Here is a 19,321-nt window from a genome sequence, read left to right as displayed (position 1 = left end):
CCCCCACCCCATGGTGTCCCCATCCCCATGGTGCCCCACCCCATGGTGTCCCCATCCCATGGTGTCCCCAACCCCATGGTGCCCCCATCCCCATGGTGCCCCCATCCCCATGGTGCCCCCATCCCCATGGTGCTCCCCCACCCCCATCCCCATGGTGCCCCCAACCCCATGGTGTCCCCATCTCCATCCCCAACGGTGCCCCCACCCCATGTTGTCCCCATCCCAATGTATGCCCCCACCCCATGGTGCCCCATCCCCATGGTGCCCCCCCCCGACCTTCTCGCGCCGCTTCCTCCGCCCGCCCGAGCTCGGCCGCGCCCGGCCCCGCCCCCCTCCCCGCTCATTGGTCACCGACAAAGAGGCGGGGCCGAGCCACGCGGCGGCCAATGGGAGCGCGGGGCGGAGGTCACGTGAGGGGGGACGGGAAAAAGTTCCCAAGTTTGGGGCTTTTTGGGGCCATTTTCGAGGTTTTTTTTTGTTTTTTCCTCCTTTTTTTCTTCATTTTTTAAACTTTTTTTTTTGTCTTTTTCCCCCTTGGAATTTTTTTTCCCCATTTTTCGCCTCTTTTAACATTTTTTTACCGTTTAGTTTCGGTTTTTTCCCCTTTTCCCCCATTTTTTGCACTTTTTTGCCCATTTTTGCTCTTTTTTCCACCTTTTCCCCTTTTTCTCTATTTTAAACCAATTTCTCCTGTTTTTTAACCCCTTTTTCTGCCACTTTCAACCCCTTTTTAATCCCTATTCTCCCTTTTCCTTTTTCCCTCTTTTTTCCCCCCATTTTCCCCCTTTTTTGTCCCTTTTCCTCCCTTTTTTCAATTCTAAATTTAAATCTCGGATGAAAAGTTTAACCCCAAATTTCAAGTGAATCCTCAATTTTCAACCTTGAAATTCATCCTCAAATTTCACATTTAACGCTCACATTCAGCCTCAATTTTCCAATTTAAGCCTTTAATTTCCAATTTCACCCTGAATTTAACCTTCAAATTAGATTTCAGCTGCAAATTTCACATTGAACCCTCACATTTCGATGCTAAGCCCCAATTTTTGTGTTTAACCCTAAAATTTCAAATTTAACCCCGAATTTTCAAATTCCAACCTAAATTTGATAATTTAACCTTCAATTTAGATTTAACCCTCCAGTTTCAGATTCAACCCTCAAATTTCAGATTTCACCCCAAATTTCAACCTCCGCCCTCCAATTTTCACCCCCAGATTTCAAATTTCAAGGCCCAATTTTCACCCTCCAATTTCAAATTTCAAGGCCCAATTTTCACCCCCAGATTTCAAATTCCAAGTCCCAATTTTCACCCCCAGATTTCAAATTCCAAGTCCCAATTTTCACCCCCAGATTTCAAATTTCAAGTCCCAATTTTCACCCCCAGATTTCAAATTTCAAGTCCCAATTTTCACCCTCCAATTTCAAATTTCAAGGCCCAATTTTCACCCTCCAATTTCAAATTTCAAGTCCCAATTTTCACCCCCAGATTTCAAATTCCAAGTCCCAATTTTCACCCCCAGATTTCAAATTTCAAGTCCCAATTTTCACCCCCAGATTTCAAATTCCAAGTCCCAATTTTCACCCCCCGATTTCAAATTTCAAGTCCCAGCTTTCACCCAGATTTTGAATTTCAAAGCCCAATTTTCACCCCCAGATTTCAAATTCCAAGTCCCAATTTTCACCCCCAGATTTCGAATTCCAAGTCCCAATTTTCACCCCCAGATTTCGAATTCCAAGTCCCAATTTTCACCCCCAGATTTCAAATTTCAAGTCCCAATTTTCACCCCCAGATTTCAAATTTCGTCCCAATTTCAAGATTTCAAATTTCAAGTCCCAATTTTCACCCCCAGATTTCAAATTTCAAGTCCCAATTTTCACCCTCCAATTTCAAATTTCAAGTCCCAATTTTCACCCCCAGATTTCAAATTTCAAGTCCCAATTTTCACCCCCAGATTTCAAATTTCAAGTCCCAATTTTCACCCCCAGATTTCAAATTTCAAGTCCCAATTTTCACCCTCAGATTTCGAATTTCAAGGCCCAATTTTCACCCCCAGATTTCAAATTTCAAGTCCCAATTTTCACCCCCAGCTTTCGAATTTCAAGGCCCAATTTTCACCCCCAGATTTCACCCTGAATGTTCAAAATTTCACCCTCAATTCCCCCACATTTGGAAGCCGAGGATGACCCCAATGGGGGGGTTGGGCAGACCCCCCCCCCCCCCCCCCCCCCCCCCCCCCCCCCCCCCCCCCCCCCCCCCCCCCCCCCGCCCCCCCCGGTTGGAAGAAGCAGCCAATCCCGTGGCTTGTTTTATACAAAACCAAAAGAGCTGCGTTTATTCCATCATCAGCATCAGCATTGGCCCCGGCTCCGGCTCCGGGCTCGGATCCGAGCGGCTCCGGCCGGGAATAATTATAATAATAATAATAATATAATAACATTAATGGGGGAGGGAGGCTCCGCTCCAGGGCTCGGGAATGCCGGGAATGGGCTGGAGCCCCGCCGGGAGCGGGAAACCCATGGAAATCATAACAAAAAACATGGGAGAAAGCGGCGATTTTGGGGGGAAATGGGGAAGAAATGGGCAAAAAAGGGGAGCTCTGGGGGGGGGGGATGGGGGGAAAAGGAGGGGAATGAGGGGGAAAGATGGAAAAGGGGAATAAAGGAGGAAAAGGAAAGGAATAAAGAAGGAAAATGGGGGAAAAGGAGGAAAAAGAGGGGAAAAGGGGGAATAAAGGAGGAAAAGGAAGGAAATAAAGAGGAAAAGAATGAAAATGGGGGAAAAAGGAGGAAAATGAGGGGAAAAAGGGGAATAAAGGAGGAAAAGGAAAGGAATAAGAATGAAAATGGGGGAAAAGGAGGAAAATTAGGGGGAAAGGGGAATAAAGGAGGAAAAGGAAAGAAATAAGAAAGAAATGAAAATGGGGGAAAAGGAGGAAAAGAAATGAATGAAAATGGGGGAAAAGGAGGAAAATGAGGGGAAAAGGGGGAATAAAGGAGGAAAAGGAATGAAAATGGGGGAAAAAGGAGGAAAATGAGGGGAAAAGGGGGATAAAGGAGGAAAAGAAAGGAATGAAAATGGGGGAAAAAGGAGGAAAATGAGGGGGAAAAGGGGAATAAAGGAGGAAAAGAATGAAAATGGGGAAAAATGAGGAAAATGAGGGGAAAAAGGGAATGAAGGAGAAAAAAAAGAGGAAAATAAGAAAAAAAAAGAAACTAAAAGGAAAAAGAGAGAGAAAGGAAAAAAAGAGAGAAAAGAAATAAAAGAGGAAAACAGGAGGAAAAATAGAAAAAAAGACTAAAAAGGAGAAAAAAAGGGAAATAAAAAATACAGGAGAAAAAAGGCAAAAAGGAGGAAGATGGGGAAAAATGGAAAAAGAGGGGAAAAAAGAGAAAAAGGAGGAAAATCAATGGAAAAATAAAGAAAAAAGGGGAAAAAGGAGGAAGATAGGGAAAAATGGAAAAAGGGGGAAAAAGAGAAAAAGAAGGAAAATCAATGGAAAAATAAAGAAAAAAGGGGAAAAAGGAGTAAGATAGGGAAAAATGGAAAAAGGGGGAAAAAAGAGAAAAAGGAGGAAAATCAATGGAAAAATAAAGAAAAAAGGGGAAAAAGGAGTAAGATAGGGAAAAATGGAAAAAGGGGGAAAAAAGAGAAAAAGGAGGAAAATCAATGGAAAAATAAAGAAAAAAGGGGAAAAAGGAGGAAAGAAAAAAAGAGGGAAAGGAGAAAAAAAAGGGGAAAAAAAAGGTAAAAGGAAAAAAGGAGGAAAAATAAGGGAATAAAAAGGAGGAAAACAGAAAAAAGTAGAAAAAAGGAGGAAAACCTGGAAAACTTTGGGAAAATTGGAGAAAAAGGAGGAAAAAAAGGAGGAAAAAAAGGAGGAAGCCTCCCCAAATGTGGTGGGGGGAGGGTCTCCCCTCCCCCATCGCCCCTCCCCCCCTCTGGCTGCCCCTTGCCCTCGCCCCACCGCCCCTCCCCCTCCCATTTTGCCGCCGTTTTGAACCTTTTTTAATTCCGAAACGAAATTCCTTTTTTTTTTTTTTTTTGTGCCGTTGTTTTTTTTTTTTTTCCAAAATATGTGAAAAAAAAAAAAAAAGAAAAAAAACCAAAAAAAAACCAAACCCCCACCCAAATAAAAATAAACCTGGAATATACACTGGGAAAAGGGGGGGGGGGAGGGGCCTTTTCCCGGCAGATTCGCGTCCTTTTCCGCTGGGATTGGCCTTGAAATCTTTTTCCTTTTGGCTGATTTTTGGGATTTTGGGGGTGTTTTGTGGGGGGTGGGGTTTTTTTTTTTTGCTATTTTTCAGGGATTCGCTGTGAAAAGAGGGAATAAAGAGGGAAAAGAAGGAGAATTCCCGGCATTCCGGGCACGGCCGATCCCGCTCCCGCATTAACACTTAACGCAGAGTCCGAAGCTTTGATTTTTGACTTTTCCATCTTTTTTTTTGTTGTTGTTTCGCGGGGGAAAAGGGAAAAAAAAGAGAAAATTTTTTGTGGATTTTTTTTTTTTTTCTCCCTTTTTTTTTTTTTTTTCCTGGGAATTTTTTGTGGGTTTTTTTTTTTTGTTGTGTTTTTTTTTTGTTGTTGTTTTTTTTTTTTTTGTTGGTTTTTTTTCCTTGGAAAGAGTCAAATCGGGAGGAACAAAACCCGGAGCCGCCGGCGCCGCTAGAAAAGGTTTTCCTCAAAGATGGCCAATAAATCGCTCTGGAAATTCATGTCGATCGTCGCCGCCATCTGCAAGAGAAGGGAAACTCCATCAGGAATTCCCTTTGCCATTCCCGGGATTTTTTTTCACCATTCCCAAGGGGTTTTCGTGCATATTTTTGGAGTTTTTCTATGCCCCCAAAGGGCTTTTTAGGGCGCTTGAAGAATTCTTTTAGGATCCCAGTGTTTTTGCAGCATTCCCAAGGATTTTTCCACCATTCCCAAGGATTTTTTGCCCCTTTCCCAAGGATTTTTTGCCCCTTTCCCAAGGATTTCTGCACCGTTCCCAAGGATTTTTCCACCGTTCCCAAGGATTTCTGCACCGTTCCCAAGGATTTTTCCACCGTTCCCAAGGATTTCTGCACCGTTCCCAAGGATTTTTGCACCGTTCCCAAGGATTTTTGCACCGTTCCCAAGGATTTTTGCACCGTTCCCAAGGATTTCTGCCCCATTCCCAAGGATTTTTTGCCCCTTTCCCAAGGATTTCTGCACCGTTCCCAAGGATTTTTCCACCGTTCCCAAGGATTTTTGCACCGTTCCCAAGGATTTCTGCCCCATTCCCAAGGATTTTTGCACCGTTCCCAAGGATTTCTGCCCCGTTCCCATGGATTTTTGCACCGTTCCCAAGGATTTCTGTCCCGTTCCCAAGGATTTCTGCCCCGTTCCCAAGGATTTCTGCACCGTTCCAAAGGATTTTTGCACCATTCCCAAGGATTTCTGCCCCGTTCCCATGGATTTTTGCACCGTTCCCAAGGATTTCTGCACCGTTCCCAAGGATTAGTGCACCGTTCCCAAGGATTTTTGCACCGTTCCCAAGGATTTCTTCCCCATTCTCAAGGATTTTTGCCCCGTTCCCAAGGATTTTTTGCACCATTCCCAAGGATTTCTGCCCCGTTCCCAAGGATTTCTGCCCCGTTCCCAAGGATTTCTGCCCCGTTCCCAAGGATTTCTGCACCGTTCCCAAGGATTTCTGCACCGTTCCCAAGGATTTTTGCACCATTCCCAAGGATTTCTGCCCCGTTCCCATGGATTTTTGCACCGTTCCCAAGGATTTCTGCACCGTTCCCAAGGATTAGTGCACCGTTCCCAAGGATTTTTGCACCGTTCCCAAGGATTTCTTCCCCATTCTCAAGGATTTTTGCCCCGTTCCCAAGGATTTTTTGCACCATTCCCAAGGATTTCTGCCCCGTTCCCAAGGATTTCTGCCCCGTTCCCAAGGATTTCTGCACCGTTCCCAAGGATTTCTGCACCATTCCCAAGGATTTTTGCACCGTTCCCAAGGATTTTTCCACCATTCCCAAGGATTTCTGCACCGTTCCCAAGGATTTCTGCCCCGCTCCCAAGGATTTCTGCACCATTCCCAGGCTATTTTTCCCCATTCCTGGCATTCTTGACATTGTCACCTTTGAACATTCCCAGAGGGAGGCGGATTCTGAGTGTCCTCAGCCATTTCTCACTATTCCCAATGGATTTTCCCAGGGATTTCTCACCATTCCCAGGGATTTTTTCGCCATTCCCAGATTTTGGCATTCCCAGGGTTTTTTTTTCCTGGCATTCCTGGCTGTTTGCTAACATTCTCCCAGGGCTTTTTTCACAACAGCAAGGAGTTTTGAGTATCCTCATTGATTTTTTCCACCATCCCCAAGGATTTTTTTCCAGCATTCCCAGGGATTTTTTCAGCATTCCCAGAAATTTGGGTTTTTTTTTTGGAATCCACAAGTTTTGTCATTTCCATTCCCCAAAGGGTTTTCTTTGCAACTCGGGGGATTTTGGAGCATCCCAGCAATCCCTATGGAGAACTTTCAGCATCCCATGGGATGTTTCAGCATCCCCAGGCGCTTTTGAGCATCCCTGGACCCTTTTCAGCATCCTCAGGGATTTTTCAGTCTCCCTGGTGATTTTTCACCATCTCCAAGGATTTCCCAACACCCCCCAAGGCTTTTTGGGTCCCCCAAGGAGGGATTTTCCTTTGCTTTCCCAACCATTGTTTGGAATCACCTTGGGCCCTGTTTTTGCTTCCCGATGGATTTTCCATCCCCACCAAACCGCTTCCCCTCACCGCTTCCCGGCGCCTCCGTTCCTGCTCCCTCTTCCTGGCCATCTCCCTCTGCTGATCCAACATGGATTGGGAAGACTGGGGCTGGGAGCTCTGGGCTTGGGGAGCCGCTGCCGCCGCCGCCGCCGCCGCCACCGCCGCTTGCTGCTGCTGCTGCTGCTGCTGCTGCTGCTGCTCCTGGCGCCGCCGCACCTCCTCGTGCACCCGGCGCGCCTGCTCCATGGCATCCTCGTCCTCCCGGCTCCTGCCAAAGCCGTCGGGATGAGCCCGGGTGCCACCGGGGGGGGGGGGGGATCCAACGTTGGGATCCGGGCTGCTGCCCCGCATGGGGGAGCATGGGATTAAAATCCAACCGGATTTGGGATCGCGTGGCATCAAGAACAGGCTGTGCCAGGGATCACGTTGGTCGCTGGGGTGAGATCAACCCACGCCACGGGGCTGGATCAGGTTCGGGGCATCGGATGGGATGGTGCCACGCATCAGAGTGGATTTGGGCCCGGAGATGGGATCGTGCCATGAAATGGATCAGATTCAGGCCATGAGATCGAGAGATCAGATCAGATCCGTGCCATGAGGCTGGATCACGCAACAGACTGGATCCCATCTGTGCCATGAGTTGGGATTGGATTTGTGCTGGAAGATGGGGTCAGATTTGTGCTGTGAGGTGGGATCATGGCACGGACCAGATCAGATCCATGCCATGAGGCTGGATCATGCAACAGATTGGATCCCATTTGTGCCATGAACTGGGACTGGATTTGTGCCATTAGATGGGATCAGATTTGTGCCATGAAGTGGGATCAGATTTGTGCCACGAGTTGGGATTGGATTTGTGATGGAAGATGGGATCAGATTTGTGCTATGAGGTGGGATCATGGCACGGATCAGATCAGATCCATGGCACGAGGCTGGATCATGCAAGAGACTGGATCCCATTTGTGCCATGAGTTGGGACTGGATTTGTGCTGTAAGATGGGATCAGATTTGTGCCATGAGGTGGGATCATGGTATGGATCAGATCAGATCCATGGCACGAGGCTGGATCATGCAAGAGACTGGATCCCATTTGTGCCATGAGTTGGGACTGGATTTGTGCTGGAAGATGGGATCAGATTTGTGCCATAAAATGGGATCAGATTTGTGCTATGAGGTGGGATCATGGCACGGATCAGATCAGATCCATGGCACGAGGCTGGATCATGCAAGAGACCGGATCTGATTTGGGCCATAAGATAGGATCAGATTAGTGCCATTAGAGATGGGATCAGATTTGTGCTGTAAAATGGGATCAGATTTGTGCTGTGAGGTGGGATCAGATTTGTGCTGTGAGGTGGGATCAGATTTGTGGCATAAAATGGGATCAGATTTGTGCTGTAAGATGGGATCAGATTTGTGCTGTAAGATGGGATCAGATTTGTGCTGTGAGGTGGGATCATGGCACGGATCAGATCAGATCCATGGCACGAGGCTGGATCATGCAAGAGACTGGATCCCATCTGTGCCATGAGCTGGGATTGGATTTGTGCTGGAAGATGGGATCAGATTTGTGCCATTAGAGATGGGATCAGATTTGTGCCGTAAGATGGGATCAGATTTGTGCTGGAAGATGGGATCAGATTTGTGCCATTAGAGATGGGATCAGATTTGTGCCGTAAGATGGGATCAGATTTGTGCTGGAAGATGGGATCAGATTTGTGCCGTGAGGTGGGATCATGGCATGGATCAGATCAGATCCATGGCATGAGGCTGGATCATGCAAGAGACTGAATCCCATCTGTGCCATGAGTTGGGATCAGCTTTGTGCTGGAAGATGGGATCAGATTTGTGCCATGAAGTAGGATCAGATTTGTGCCATGAAGTAGGATCAGATTTGTGCCATGAGTTGGGATTGGATTTGTGCTGGAAGATGGGATCAGATTTGTGCCCTGAGGTGGGATCATGGCACAGATCAGATCAGATCCATGGCACGAGGCTGGATCATGCAAGAGACTGGATCCCATCTGTGCCATGAGTTGGGATTGGCTTTGTGCCATTAGATGGGATCAGATTTGTGCCCTGAGGTGGGCTCACAGCATGGATCTGATCAGATCCATGGCACTGGGCTGGATCATGCAACAGACTGAATCCCATTTGTGCCATGAGTTGGGATCATGGCATGGATCAGATCAGATCCATGGCACTAGGCTGGATCATGCAACAGACTGGACCCAATAGGTGCCATGAGTTGGGATCGGATTTGTGCTGGAAGATGGGATCAGATTTGTGCCCTGAGGTGGGATCACGGCACGGATCCAATCAGTTTAATGGCACAAGGGACGGGCTCATGCCCTGGACCGCTGCCATCCCCGCTCTCCCACGGCCAAGGCAAGGACACCCCAGTACCCCCTTCAACCCCGCTGGTGCTGGTCTCACCTCATCCTCTCCTGCTCCCTCCGCATCCGCTCCTTCTCCCTCTCCACTTGCTCCGCCTGAGCCTTCAGCGCCTTCTCCCTCTCTTCCTTCTCCCGGGCCGCCCTCTTGAACTGCTCGAAGCTGTCGCTGGAGGACTTGGCCGTGGAGGACGGGGTCGTGGGATGCTTCTGCACCAGGCTCGCCCAGGACCCCATGTTCTTGATCTTCAGGTCCTAGGGACGAGAAGGACGGGGCTTTGCGAGGGCTGCTCCGGGTGGGAATGATCCCAAGCTGCTCCCGTGGGGAGGAGCAAGCAGCTGGGAAGCAGCTTCATCCCCAGAGCCAAGCAGGAGGCTCCTCACGCTCCCCCCCATGCACACAGAAGCATGGAATGGGTTGGGTTGGGAAGGAGCTTAAAGCTCCTCCAGCTCCAAGCTCTGCCACGGGTAGGGACTCCCTTCCATAGAGCAGCTTGCTCCCAAGGATGGAGCATCCAAACCTTCCCCATTCAACCCATCCCAGTGTCCCAGGAATCCACTCCCAAAGATCTCATCTTAATTCCTCCCTCTTCCAGCTTAAATCCTGCCCCTTGTCCTGCAGGTCTTGGTCAAAAGCTTCTCTCCATCTTTATAAGCCTCTTCCATACACGGAATTTGGTGGAAACCACCAAATCTTGGCCAACCTTCCGGTGACCACCATGGGCCTGCTTGATTTTAAGAGGTTTAGGCTGAATTTTGGTGTTTCTTTCCCCCCCCATCTTTTACCTTTTTTGGGGCAACGGGGGTTTTGGGCTCCTGCTTCTGCCGCTCCTTCTCCTGCACGCCCGGTGGTGGTGGGTTCTGCTCCGGGGGTCTGATAACGGGTCTCCCCCTTCCATGGGTTTCATCTCTGTCCCTAAAACCAAGAGCTCCTGTCAGAGATTATCAGGCTCCCCCACTCCAGGGCCTCCTTAACCACCCACTGGTGCCACCGACGTTTAGGGGTGATGATGGCTTCTGAGCCCTCCGGAACCGTGTGGCCACGAGATGGGATTTGATTCCCCCGGGGAAGCACTCACGTTGCGGGATGTGAGCGGGGGGTTTGATGTTCTCCGGGTGCTTGGGGGGATCCTGCCTCAACGGGGGGCTGAAGGTCTCGTTACGGATGACGGGCGAATGCATCTTCTCCTCCTTCACCACCATGGGTTGGGACTGGACGACGGAGGCAGCTCTCATCTCCTAGCACAGCACAAACCCACCTCAAAGACCCGCAAGGTGAGGGGGGGGTGTGTGATGCCCATCCCTCAAATCCCACCCCATTTGCTGCCAAGCTCCCCGCTGCAAACCGCTGGCCCCTGGGCTCGTTGCTGCTGAATGTGATGGGACTTGCTGATGGTCCCTGGGTGCTGGGACCCCGATGGTGGGTGCTCTCCTTTCCCTTTTTACCTGCTTTTTTGGCTGGATAGTTTGTTGAGGTGGCGACTGGTGGACCAAACCCTGGAACTGCGGCATCTGTGGGGAATGCATCATGAGAGGGGAAGGGGCTTCCCGCAAGTGACCTGGGAACAGGTTGGCAGCAATCAGTAACCATCGTCACCACGGCGCACGCCAAGCATCACCCCCAAAACCGCCAGCACCCCACACAGGGCAATCCCAGCCTGCGTCAATGGGGGGAGGTCCTCAATGGACCCCAGCTATAAACCCTGCCAGAAGATGCTCCCTGGCTTGTCCTGCCTTAAGGATGCTCGTTTGTGGTGTTGTCCCCCCTCCCCTTCCTGTAATGGATGGTTGTCCAGGTGGTCCATCGTTGTTCCTGGCTATAAATCCATTCCCTATGGACAGCCAAGTGCTGACACCCCCCTGCCTGCACCTCACCCAGCCCTAAGCCGTTGAAGTGGGACACGTTTGCTCTATGAGCAATGGGAGGTCTCCAGGAGCCAGCAGGCTCCATTGTGTCCAAGTGCCCCTGGAAGCTTTGCAGGTAGGACAAGGAGCTCCAAGCACTTCCTGCCCTCATCCATTCAAATCCAGGGATTCTGTCCCTGCATGGAGCTGAGGATAAGTTCAGGAGCAAAGACCTGATGGGAACCACGTGGAGAAGCAAAAGCAGGAGCGAGACCTCCTAAACCACAGAGCTCTGATGGATGCTGGGTCTCCAAAGCACGACCCAGCTGGAGTTATCCCACCTGGAGACATTCCCTGTTGGGAATGTCAGTGGTGGCGCCAGGACCATGATGGAGAGCTGGGATCTCCCAAGGCAACCCTGAAGGCTGAGCCCTGTGGCCAAGTTTAACCCCGTTCCTGGGATGGCTGGAGGTCACACACAGGGATTCCCCATAGAGCATCCCTTCTCCTCCACCAGGCAATGGCGTTATTCAAGACCATGCTCTGAGGAACATGGGGAAGCCCCCATGGGGCATCCATAGCCCTGGCCTCCTCTAAGAGGGTGGAGAGGAGAAGAGGATGGTGATGAACGCAAGGAGGGCGCTGCTCTCGCACATCAGAGATTCTTGAGAGCCTCCAAGAGCCCTGAGATCCTTCAAATCCTCAAAACCCTCAGATCCTCAAAGATCTGAGATCACCGAGATCCCCAAAGTTCCAAGATCATTCAGATCCCCAAAGATCCGAGATCCTTGCTCCTCAAATGCTTGATATCCCTGAGCTCCTCAATGATCGAAGAACCTCGAGGCCCTCAGAAACGTGACCAAGACATTCAAACACTTCAATACCCTCCAAAACTTGAGCTCCTTCAGATCTAAAATACCTCAGAACCTCAAGATGCTTGAGATGCTCAACATGAGACCCTTGAGATGCTCAACATGAGACCCGTGAGATGCTCAACATGAGACCCTTGAGATGCTCAACATGAGACCCTTGAGATGCTCAACATGAGAACATTGAGATGCTCAACATGAGATCCTCAACATGAGAACATGAGATGCTCAACATGAGATCCTCAAGATGCTCAACATGAGACCCTGGAGATGCTCAACATGAGAACGTTGAGATGCTCAACATGAGAACGTTGAGATGCTCAACATGAGACCCTTGAGATGCTCAACATGAGACCCTTGAGATGCTCAACATGAGACCCTTGAGATGCTCAACATGAGACCCTTGAGATGCTCAACATGAGAACGTTGAGATGCTCAACATGAGACCCTTGGGATGCTCAAAATGAGACCCTCGAGATGCTCAACATGAGAACGCTGAGATGCTCAACATGAGAACCTCGAGATGCTCAACATGAGAACGTTGAGATCCTCAAAATGAAGGAGCGTGATCAGCAGGTCCAAGGAGGTGATCCTGCTCCTTTACCCTGCTCTCATGAGACCTCACCTGGAGCACTGTGTGCAGTTCTGGTGTCCTCAACATAAAAAGAACATGGAACTGTTGGAACAAGCCCAGAGGAGGCCATGAGGATGATCAGGGGACTGGAGCACCTCCTGTATGAAGACAGGCTGAGGAAGTTGGGTCTGTTCAGCCTGGAGAAGAGAAGGCTGCGTGGAGACCTCAGAGCAGCCTTCCAGTCTCTGAAGGGGGGCTATAGGGATGCTGGGGAGGGACTCTTCATAGGGGACTGTAGTGATAGGACAAGGGGTAACGGGTTCAAACTGAAACAGGGGAAGTTCAGATTGGATCTAAGGAGGAAATTCTTTACTGTTAGGGTGGTGAGGCACTGGAATGGGTTGCCCAGGGAGGTTGTGAATGCTCCATCCCTGGCAGTGTTCAAGACCAGGTTGGACGAGGCCTTGGGTGCCATGGTTTAGTGTGAGGTGTCCCTGCCCATGGCAGGGGGGTTGGAACTGGATGATCTTAAGGTCCTTTCCAACCCTAACTATTCTATGATTCTATGATCCTTGAGGTGCTCAACATGAGATCCTTGTTCCTCAAAACCTTGAGATCCTTGAGATGCTCAACATGAAGACGCTGAGATCCTCAAAATGAGAATGTTGAGATGCTCAAAATGAAGACGTTGAGATGCTCAACATGAGAACATTGAGATGCTCAACATGAGATAATTGAGATGCTCAAAATGAGAACCTTGAGATGCTCAACATGAGATCCTTGAGATGCTCAACATAAGAACCTCGAGATGCTCAAAATGAGAACCTTGTGATGCTCAAAATGAGATCCCTGGGATGCTCAAAATGAGGTCCCTGAGATGTTCAAAATGAGGCCCCTGAGATGTTCAAAATGAGAACGTTGAGATGCTCAAACTGAGATCCTTGAGATGCTCAACATGAGATCCTTGTTCCTCAAAACCTTGAGATCCTTGAGATGCTCAACATGAGAATCTCGAGATGTTCAAAATGAGATCCTTGGGATGCTCAAAATGAGAACTTCGAGATGCTCAACATGAGAACGCTGAGATGCTCAACATGAGAACGCTGAGATGCTCAACATGAGAACCTCGAGATGCTCAACATGAGAATGCTGAGATGCTCAACATGAGAACCTCAAGATGCTCAACATGAGAACCTCTAGATGCTCAACATGAGAACCTCAAGATGCTCAACATGAGAACCTCAAGATGCTCAACATGAGAACCTCAAGATCCTCAACATGAGATCCTTGTTCCTCAACATGAGAACCTCGAGATACTCAACATGAGATCCTTGAGATGCTCAACATGAGATCCTTGGGATGCTCAACATGAGAACCTCGAGATGACTAACATGAGATCCTCGAGATGCTCAATATGAGAACCTCGAGATGTTCAAAATGGGATTCCTGAGATTCTTGGTCCTCAAGCCCTTGACATCCTCAAAACGAGACCCTCAGGATCCTCTCCTTGAGCCCCTCCCAACCCGGAGCTCCAGTTCCTCAAGGCTCTGAGCCCCTCCACCTCCTCCACCACCTGCGAGCCCCAGCTCCAAACCTTCGCTGGCAAGAGGCCTCACCGGGCCCCTCCACCCCATCGGGGCTTCCCCCCAACACAGCACCCCCATGTCCCCCAGCCGGCGCTCAGCAGCCGCCCAGCGCCCACCCCACCACCTCCTACCCCTTCTTCAGTGCACCGGGGCCGCTGCCCGCTCACCGGTCGCGTAGGGATCGGGCTTATGGTGCCGCGGCGACGGGTGGTGCTGGATGACCTGCTGCGGCTTGGCCGGCGGCGGCGGCGGCGGCTGCGGCGCCGGGTGCTGCTGCTGCTGTTGCTGCTGCTGCGGCGGCGGCGCCTGGCCTTGGGGGAGGTGGGATGGGAAAGGCATGGGCTGCATGTGCATGGGCCGAGGCGGCGGTTGATGCTGCAGCTGCTGCACGGCGGGGTGAGCCGGGGGCTGCAGCGGCGGCTGCGGTTGCGACTGGACCTTCACTGAAGGGAGAAGAGGAGTCTGAGGCTGCACCTTCTGCAGCTGCTGAAGGTAGAGCTGCATCTGGCTGGTGCTCAGAGGCAGGCTGTGGTGCGGCGGCGGAGGCTCTTCGTCCTCCAGCAGGACCTGGGGCGGCTGGGGCAGCGGCGGCTGGGGGAGAAGGGGCTGCTGGCTGATGGCGGGGGACACGGCCGGCGGGCGCGAGGGCTTCGGCGGCAGCGCCGCGGCGCGGTTGCTGGGTCTCGAGGGCTGCTGAGGCAGAGCGTTGTGCAAAGCTGGGGACGAAGGGACAGCGTTAGGACACGGGTGGGGATGCTCTAGGGCCAGGCTGGGGAACAGAAGGATCCTTAAAGGGGAGACCTTAGAGCAGCTCCAGTGCCTGAAGGGGCTCCAGGCAACCTGGAGAGGGGCTTGGGATGAGGAGGAACAGCTTCCAATGGGAAGAGTTAGATGGGATGCTGGGATGAAGCTCTTCCCTGGAGAGTGGTGTGACATGGGGATGGGTTGAATGGAGGTTTGGATGACCCATCCTTGGCCTTAAGAAGGGACCTTAGAGCAGCTCCAGTGCCTGAAGGGGCTCCAGGCAACCTGGAGAGGGGCTTGGGATGAGGAGGAACAGCTTCCAATGGGAAGAGTTAGATGGGATGTTGGGATGAAGGTCTTCCCTGGGAGGGTGGTGGGACACAGGGATGGGTTGAATGGAGGTTTGGATGACCCATCCTTGGCCTTAAGAAGGATCCTTAAGGGGGGACCTTAGAGCAGCTCCAGTGCCTGAAGGGGCTCCAGGCAACCTGGAGAGGGGCTTGGGATGAGGAGGAACAGCTTCCAATGGGAAGAGTTAGATGGGATGTTGGGATGAAGGTCTTCCCTGGGAGGGTGGTGGGACACAGGGAGGGGTTGAATGGAGGTTTGGATGACCCATCCTTGGCCTTAAGAAGGATCCTTAAGGGGGGACCTTAGAGCAGCTCCAGTGCCTGAAGGGGCTCCAGGCAACCTGGAGAGGGGCTTGGGATGAGGGATGTGATGAGGAAGAACAGCTTCCAATGGGAAGAGTTAGATGGGATGTTGGGATGAAGGTCTTCCCTGGGAGGGTGGTGGGACACGGGGATGGGTTGAATGGAGGTTTGGATGACCCATCCTTGGCCTTAAGAAGGGACCTTAGAGCAGCTCCAGTGCCTGAAGGGGCTCCAGGCAACCTGGAGAGGGGCTTGGGATGAGGAGGAACAGCTTCCAATGGGAAGAGTTAGATGGGATGTTGGGATGAAGGTCTTCCCTGGGAGGGTGGTGGGACACAGGGAGGGGTTGAATGGAGGTTTGGTTGACCAATCCTTGGCCTTAAGAAGGATCCTTAAGGGGGGACCTTAGAGCAGCTCCAGTGCCTGAAGGGGCTCCAGGCAACCTGGAGAGGGGCTTGGGATGAGGAAGAACAGCTTCCAATGGGAAGAGTTAGATGGGATGTTGGGATGAAGGTCTTCCCTGGGAGGGTGGTGGGACACGGGGATGGGTTGAATGGAGGTTTGGATGACCCATCCTTGGCCTTAAGAAGGGACCTTAGAGCAGCTCCAGTGCCTGAAGGGGCTCCAGGCAACCTGGAGAGGGGCTTGGGATGAGGAGGAACAGCTTCCAATGGGAAGAGTTAGATGGGATGTTGGGATGAAGGTCTTCCCTGGGAGGGTGGTGGGACACGGGGATGGGTTGAATGGAGGTTTGGATGACCCATCCTTGGCCTTAAGAAGGATCCTTAGAGCAGCTCCAGTGCCTGAAGGGGCTCCAGGCAACCTGGAGAGGGGCTTGGGATGAGGGATGTGATGAGGAAGAACAGCTTCCAATGGGAAGAGTTAGATGGGATGCTGGGATGAAGGTGTGACACTGGGATGGGCTGAATGGAGAAGGTTTGGATGACCCATCCTTGGCAGTGCTCAAGGCCAGGTTGGAGCAAGCTGCTCTATGGAAGGTGTCCCTGCCCATAGCACGGGGTTGTAACCGGATGGTCCTTTCCAACCCAAACAAGTTGGGGATACTATAACAGCACCACGGTGGGGAGAACCTCCAACTGCCCAACCCATCGCTCCTCCATCCCAATCACCCTCCAGGAGGAATTAACCCCCACCCAGCGCCATCCTCTTCCTCCCATCTCCAACACGGTCATCCCAAGGAGGAACACAACCCCCCCCCCCCCGCTCCCAACGCCATCCTCTTCCTCCCACGCTGAGGACCAGAGGCTCACCTGGAGGAGACACCACAGCATGCTGGTTGAGGTGGGGAGGAGTGCTGTGCTCGGGCGGCTGGGGCAGATGAGGCGGCATCTCCGGCTGCGGGAGATGCAGGATGGGCTGGGTGAAATGCGTCATGGTGTCGAACATGGTCCCCGGCAGCGGGTGCTCCAGGACGGGGACCTGGGCAGGGACGAAGGGCGGCGGAGGAGAAGACTTCATTGGTGGTGGAGGAGCTTGTGGAGGGACCGGTGGTGCCGGGGGGGGCGGCGGCGGCGGTTGCTGCTGCTGCTGCTGCTGCGGCGGCAGCGGTTGCGGTGGCAGCGGCTGCGGTGGAGGTGGAGGAGGAGGAGGAGGAGGAGGAGGAGGCTGCTGCGGTGGAGCCTGCGGCTGCTGCGGCGGGGGCTGCTGCTGCTGCACCGGTTGGTGGTGGTGATGGTGATGCTATAGGAGGGAAGGAAACCGCCGGTGAGAGGCCACAGCACCAAAACCTTCCCCGGGGGGGGTGGAAGGGACCGTAAGGATCATCCAGGTCCAACCCCCTGCCATGGGCAGGGACACCTTCCGCTAGAGCAGCCTGCTCCAGGTCCCATCCAGCCTGGCCTCGGACACTGCCAGGGATGGGGCAGCCAAATCTCCATCCCTCACCCTCACAGGGAAGAGCTTCCTCCCAACACCCAATCCCAGCCTTCCAATCTTCCCTTACCCAACCTCAATCTCTGTCAGCTTAAAGTCATTCCCCCTTTGTCCTCTCCCTGTATCCCTTGTCCAAAGCCCCTCTCCAGCTTTCCTGCTGGACCTTCCTGGTGTCCTTCCAACCTGGGGTGGCCTGGGCCAGCTTCCAAGCCAACCAACCACAAGCCTCTTTGGCTGAACAAGGGAAGGGCATCAACCCATCAAGCGGGTCGGTGATGGTCCCACCAGCGGTCCCCACCTCCCTGGTGACTCCATCCCACCTCCAGCACCACGAGGAGGCCGCCCTGGCTCGTACCTTCTTCTGCTCTCGCCCCGAATGCCCTTTCTTCTTCAATTTGGGTGCCATCTCTGCCAAAGAGAAGGGAACAGAGGAGACGCGTTAGTACCGCAGCCCCATCGCCCATCGCCCCGTCCACACGCAGTGGCCAAAGACCCCACGGCCAAGGATGCAGCTATTCCAGGAACTCCCAAAGGGAAGGGAAGGAATAAGGAGCTATGGCATACCCCTGCCATGCAAACAGCACTTTTCCATCCTCTTTTTCACCTAAATATAGGTTTAGGACTGGAGGCTTCCCATGGGATCATCTCTCCCACCTCCTCCCCATCCCAGATACTCTTCAAGCCTCACCATTGACAACAACCAGTTGGAGTTTGGGGCCAGGGTGGGGTTTTCCCAGGATTCCCTCCTCCAACCATGCCAAAACCCCAAGGAATTAACCAGCAGCCATTGCCCAAACTCCCTTTTCCAGCTCATAAATCCCTCAGGATGGGCTTTTTTTCCTTGGATGTGCCGAGAAAACCCTCACAGCAATGGTTTGGAAGGGAGAAAAAGGTCTTAATCCTCAGGGATCATCTCCCACATGGGATTAGCCCTGAAATCCCTCCAGGAATTCCACGAATTCACTGTATACTGAATGGATTGAGTTTCTTCCTTCTAAGGCAGCATCAGGAATTTGGTTTCCTGGTGGGAAAGCCTTTTTGAGCCCAGAGTGGAGGATTCCCAATGTTACAGCCCGGATCCAGTGGATCCGTGGATGAAGGAAGAGCAGGAGAAGGGGAAGAGGGAGGTCACAGGGGATGCCAGAATCCAGGAATGCTGCAAAGACTCAGATGGGGAGTAAAATCCCACCGTGTGCTGGGAAGAGGCGGGATTCCTGGGAGCATCCCGGTGATGGGTTGAGTTGGTCATGGATTTGGATGGGCATTGGGTGTCCGTTGAAGCAAACAGGTGCTCGTGGATCCAGATGGGTATCCAGGGATCAAGATGAGTGTCCATGTCTCTGGATGGGGAGCCACAGATCCAGATGGGATGTCCATGGCTCCAGATGGGTGTCCACAGATTGGGATGGCATCCATGGCTTCAAACGGTGACGATGGATCTGGATGGATGTCCACAGGTCCTGGGAGCAACCCATGGCTCCGGATGGGCATCCATGGTTCCAGATGGATGCTGGGTGGAAACACCCCTTCCCAAAAAAAGACCAAAACCCAACTTCCACCAGGAACATCCTTGAGGACTTCACTGCTCTTCACTGATGCCACAGAAGCAGCAAGGGCAAGAAGCGGAGCCAAGTTTGTCCTCCAGATGCTCCCTATGGATAAACCCCATCTGGATGCAGCTAGTGGGGAGTGGAACCCCCTGTTTCCATCTTGTCCCATTCAATTGGGATGAAAGTGGCTCATGGGATGGGGAGGAAAGCCCCAAAATGAGGAGAAAAGCTTTGGACGAAGGCAGGATCAGGAGAGATGGATGCTCTGGGAGACCCTTCAGCAAGATGAAGCCAATGAAGACCATGGATGGTCTGGTGCCACTGGGAAGATGCCATGAGCTTGGCCAAGCCAACCAAAGAATGAAGCTCCTTCCACCACCGAAGACAACTGTTGGGTTACAGGTGGTGTTACATGGCTCAACCACGGAGCAGGAACACCGGGAATAAGCCGCATCCCATCTCCCGACTCCGTTAAATCCC

General features: G+C 51.8%; 1 protein-coding gene across 1 annotated transcript in view; it reads right to left on the bottom strand.

The window, feature by feature from the left end:
- Positions 1-4,574: 4,574 nt before the first annotated feature.
- Positions 4,575-19,321, bottom strand: part of LOC130602104 (bromodomain-containing protein 4-like) — a 39,411-nt gene continuing 24,664 nt past the window's right edge. The window contains 10 exon segments of the mRNA XM_057414669.1: positions 4,575-4,732; positions 6,762-7,002; positions 9,171-9,382; positions 9,914-10,006; positions 10,009-10,043; positions 10,207-10,366; positions 10,574-10,686; positions 14,169-14,717; positions 16,670-17,099; positions 17,647-17,699. Of these exon segments, the coding sequence (XP_057270652.1) occupies positions 4,664-4,732; positions 6,762-7,002; positions 9,171-9,382; positions 9,914-10,006; positions 10,009-10,043; positions 10,207-10,366; positions 10,574-10,686; positions 14,169-14,717; positions 16,670-17,099; positions 17,647-17,699 (1,955 nt within the window). The 3' untranslated portion in view covers positions 4,575-4,663.

This window comes from Pezoporus wallicus, unplaced genomic scaffold, assembly GCF_028554395.1.
Source record: "Pezoporus wallicus isolate ANWC-B61680 ecotype Strahan unplaced genomic scaffold, APGP_CSIRO_Pwel_v1 contig_14482, whole genome shotgun sequence".
Taxonomy (NCBI): Eukaryota; Metazoa; Chordata; class Aves; order Psittaciformes; family Psittacidae; genus Pezoporus; species Pezoporus wallicus.
The sequence above is the reverse complement of the archived record's forward strand: the minus strand, read 5'-3'. Positions and strand labels throughout refer to the sequence as shown.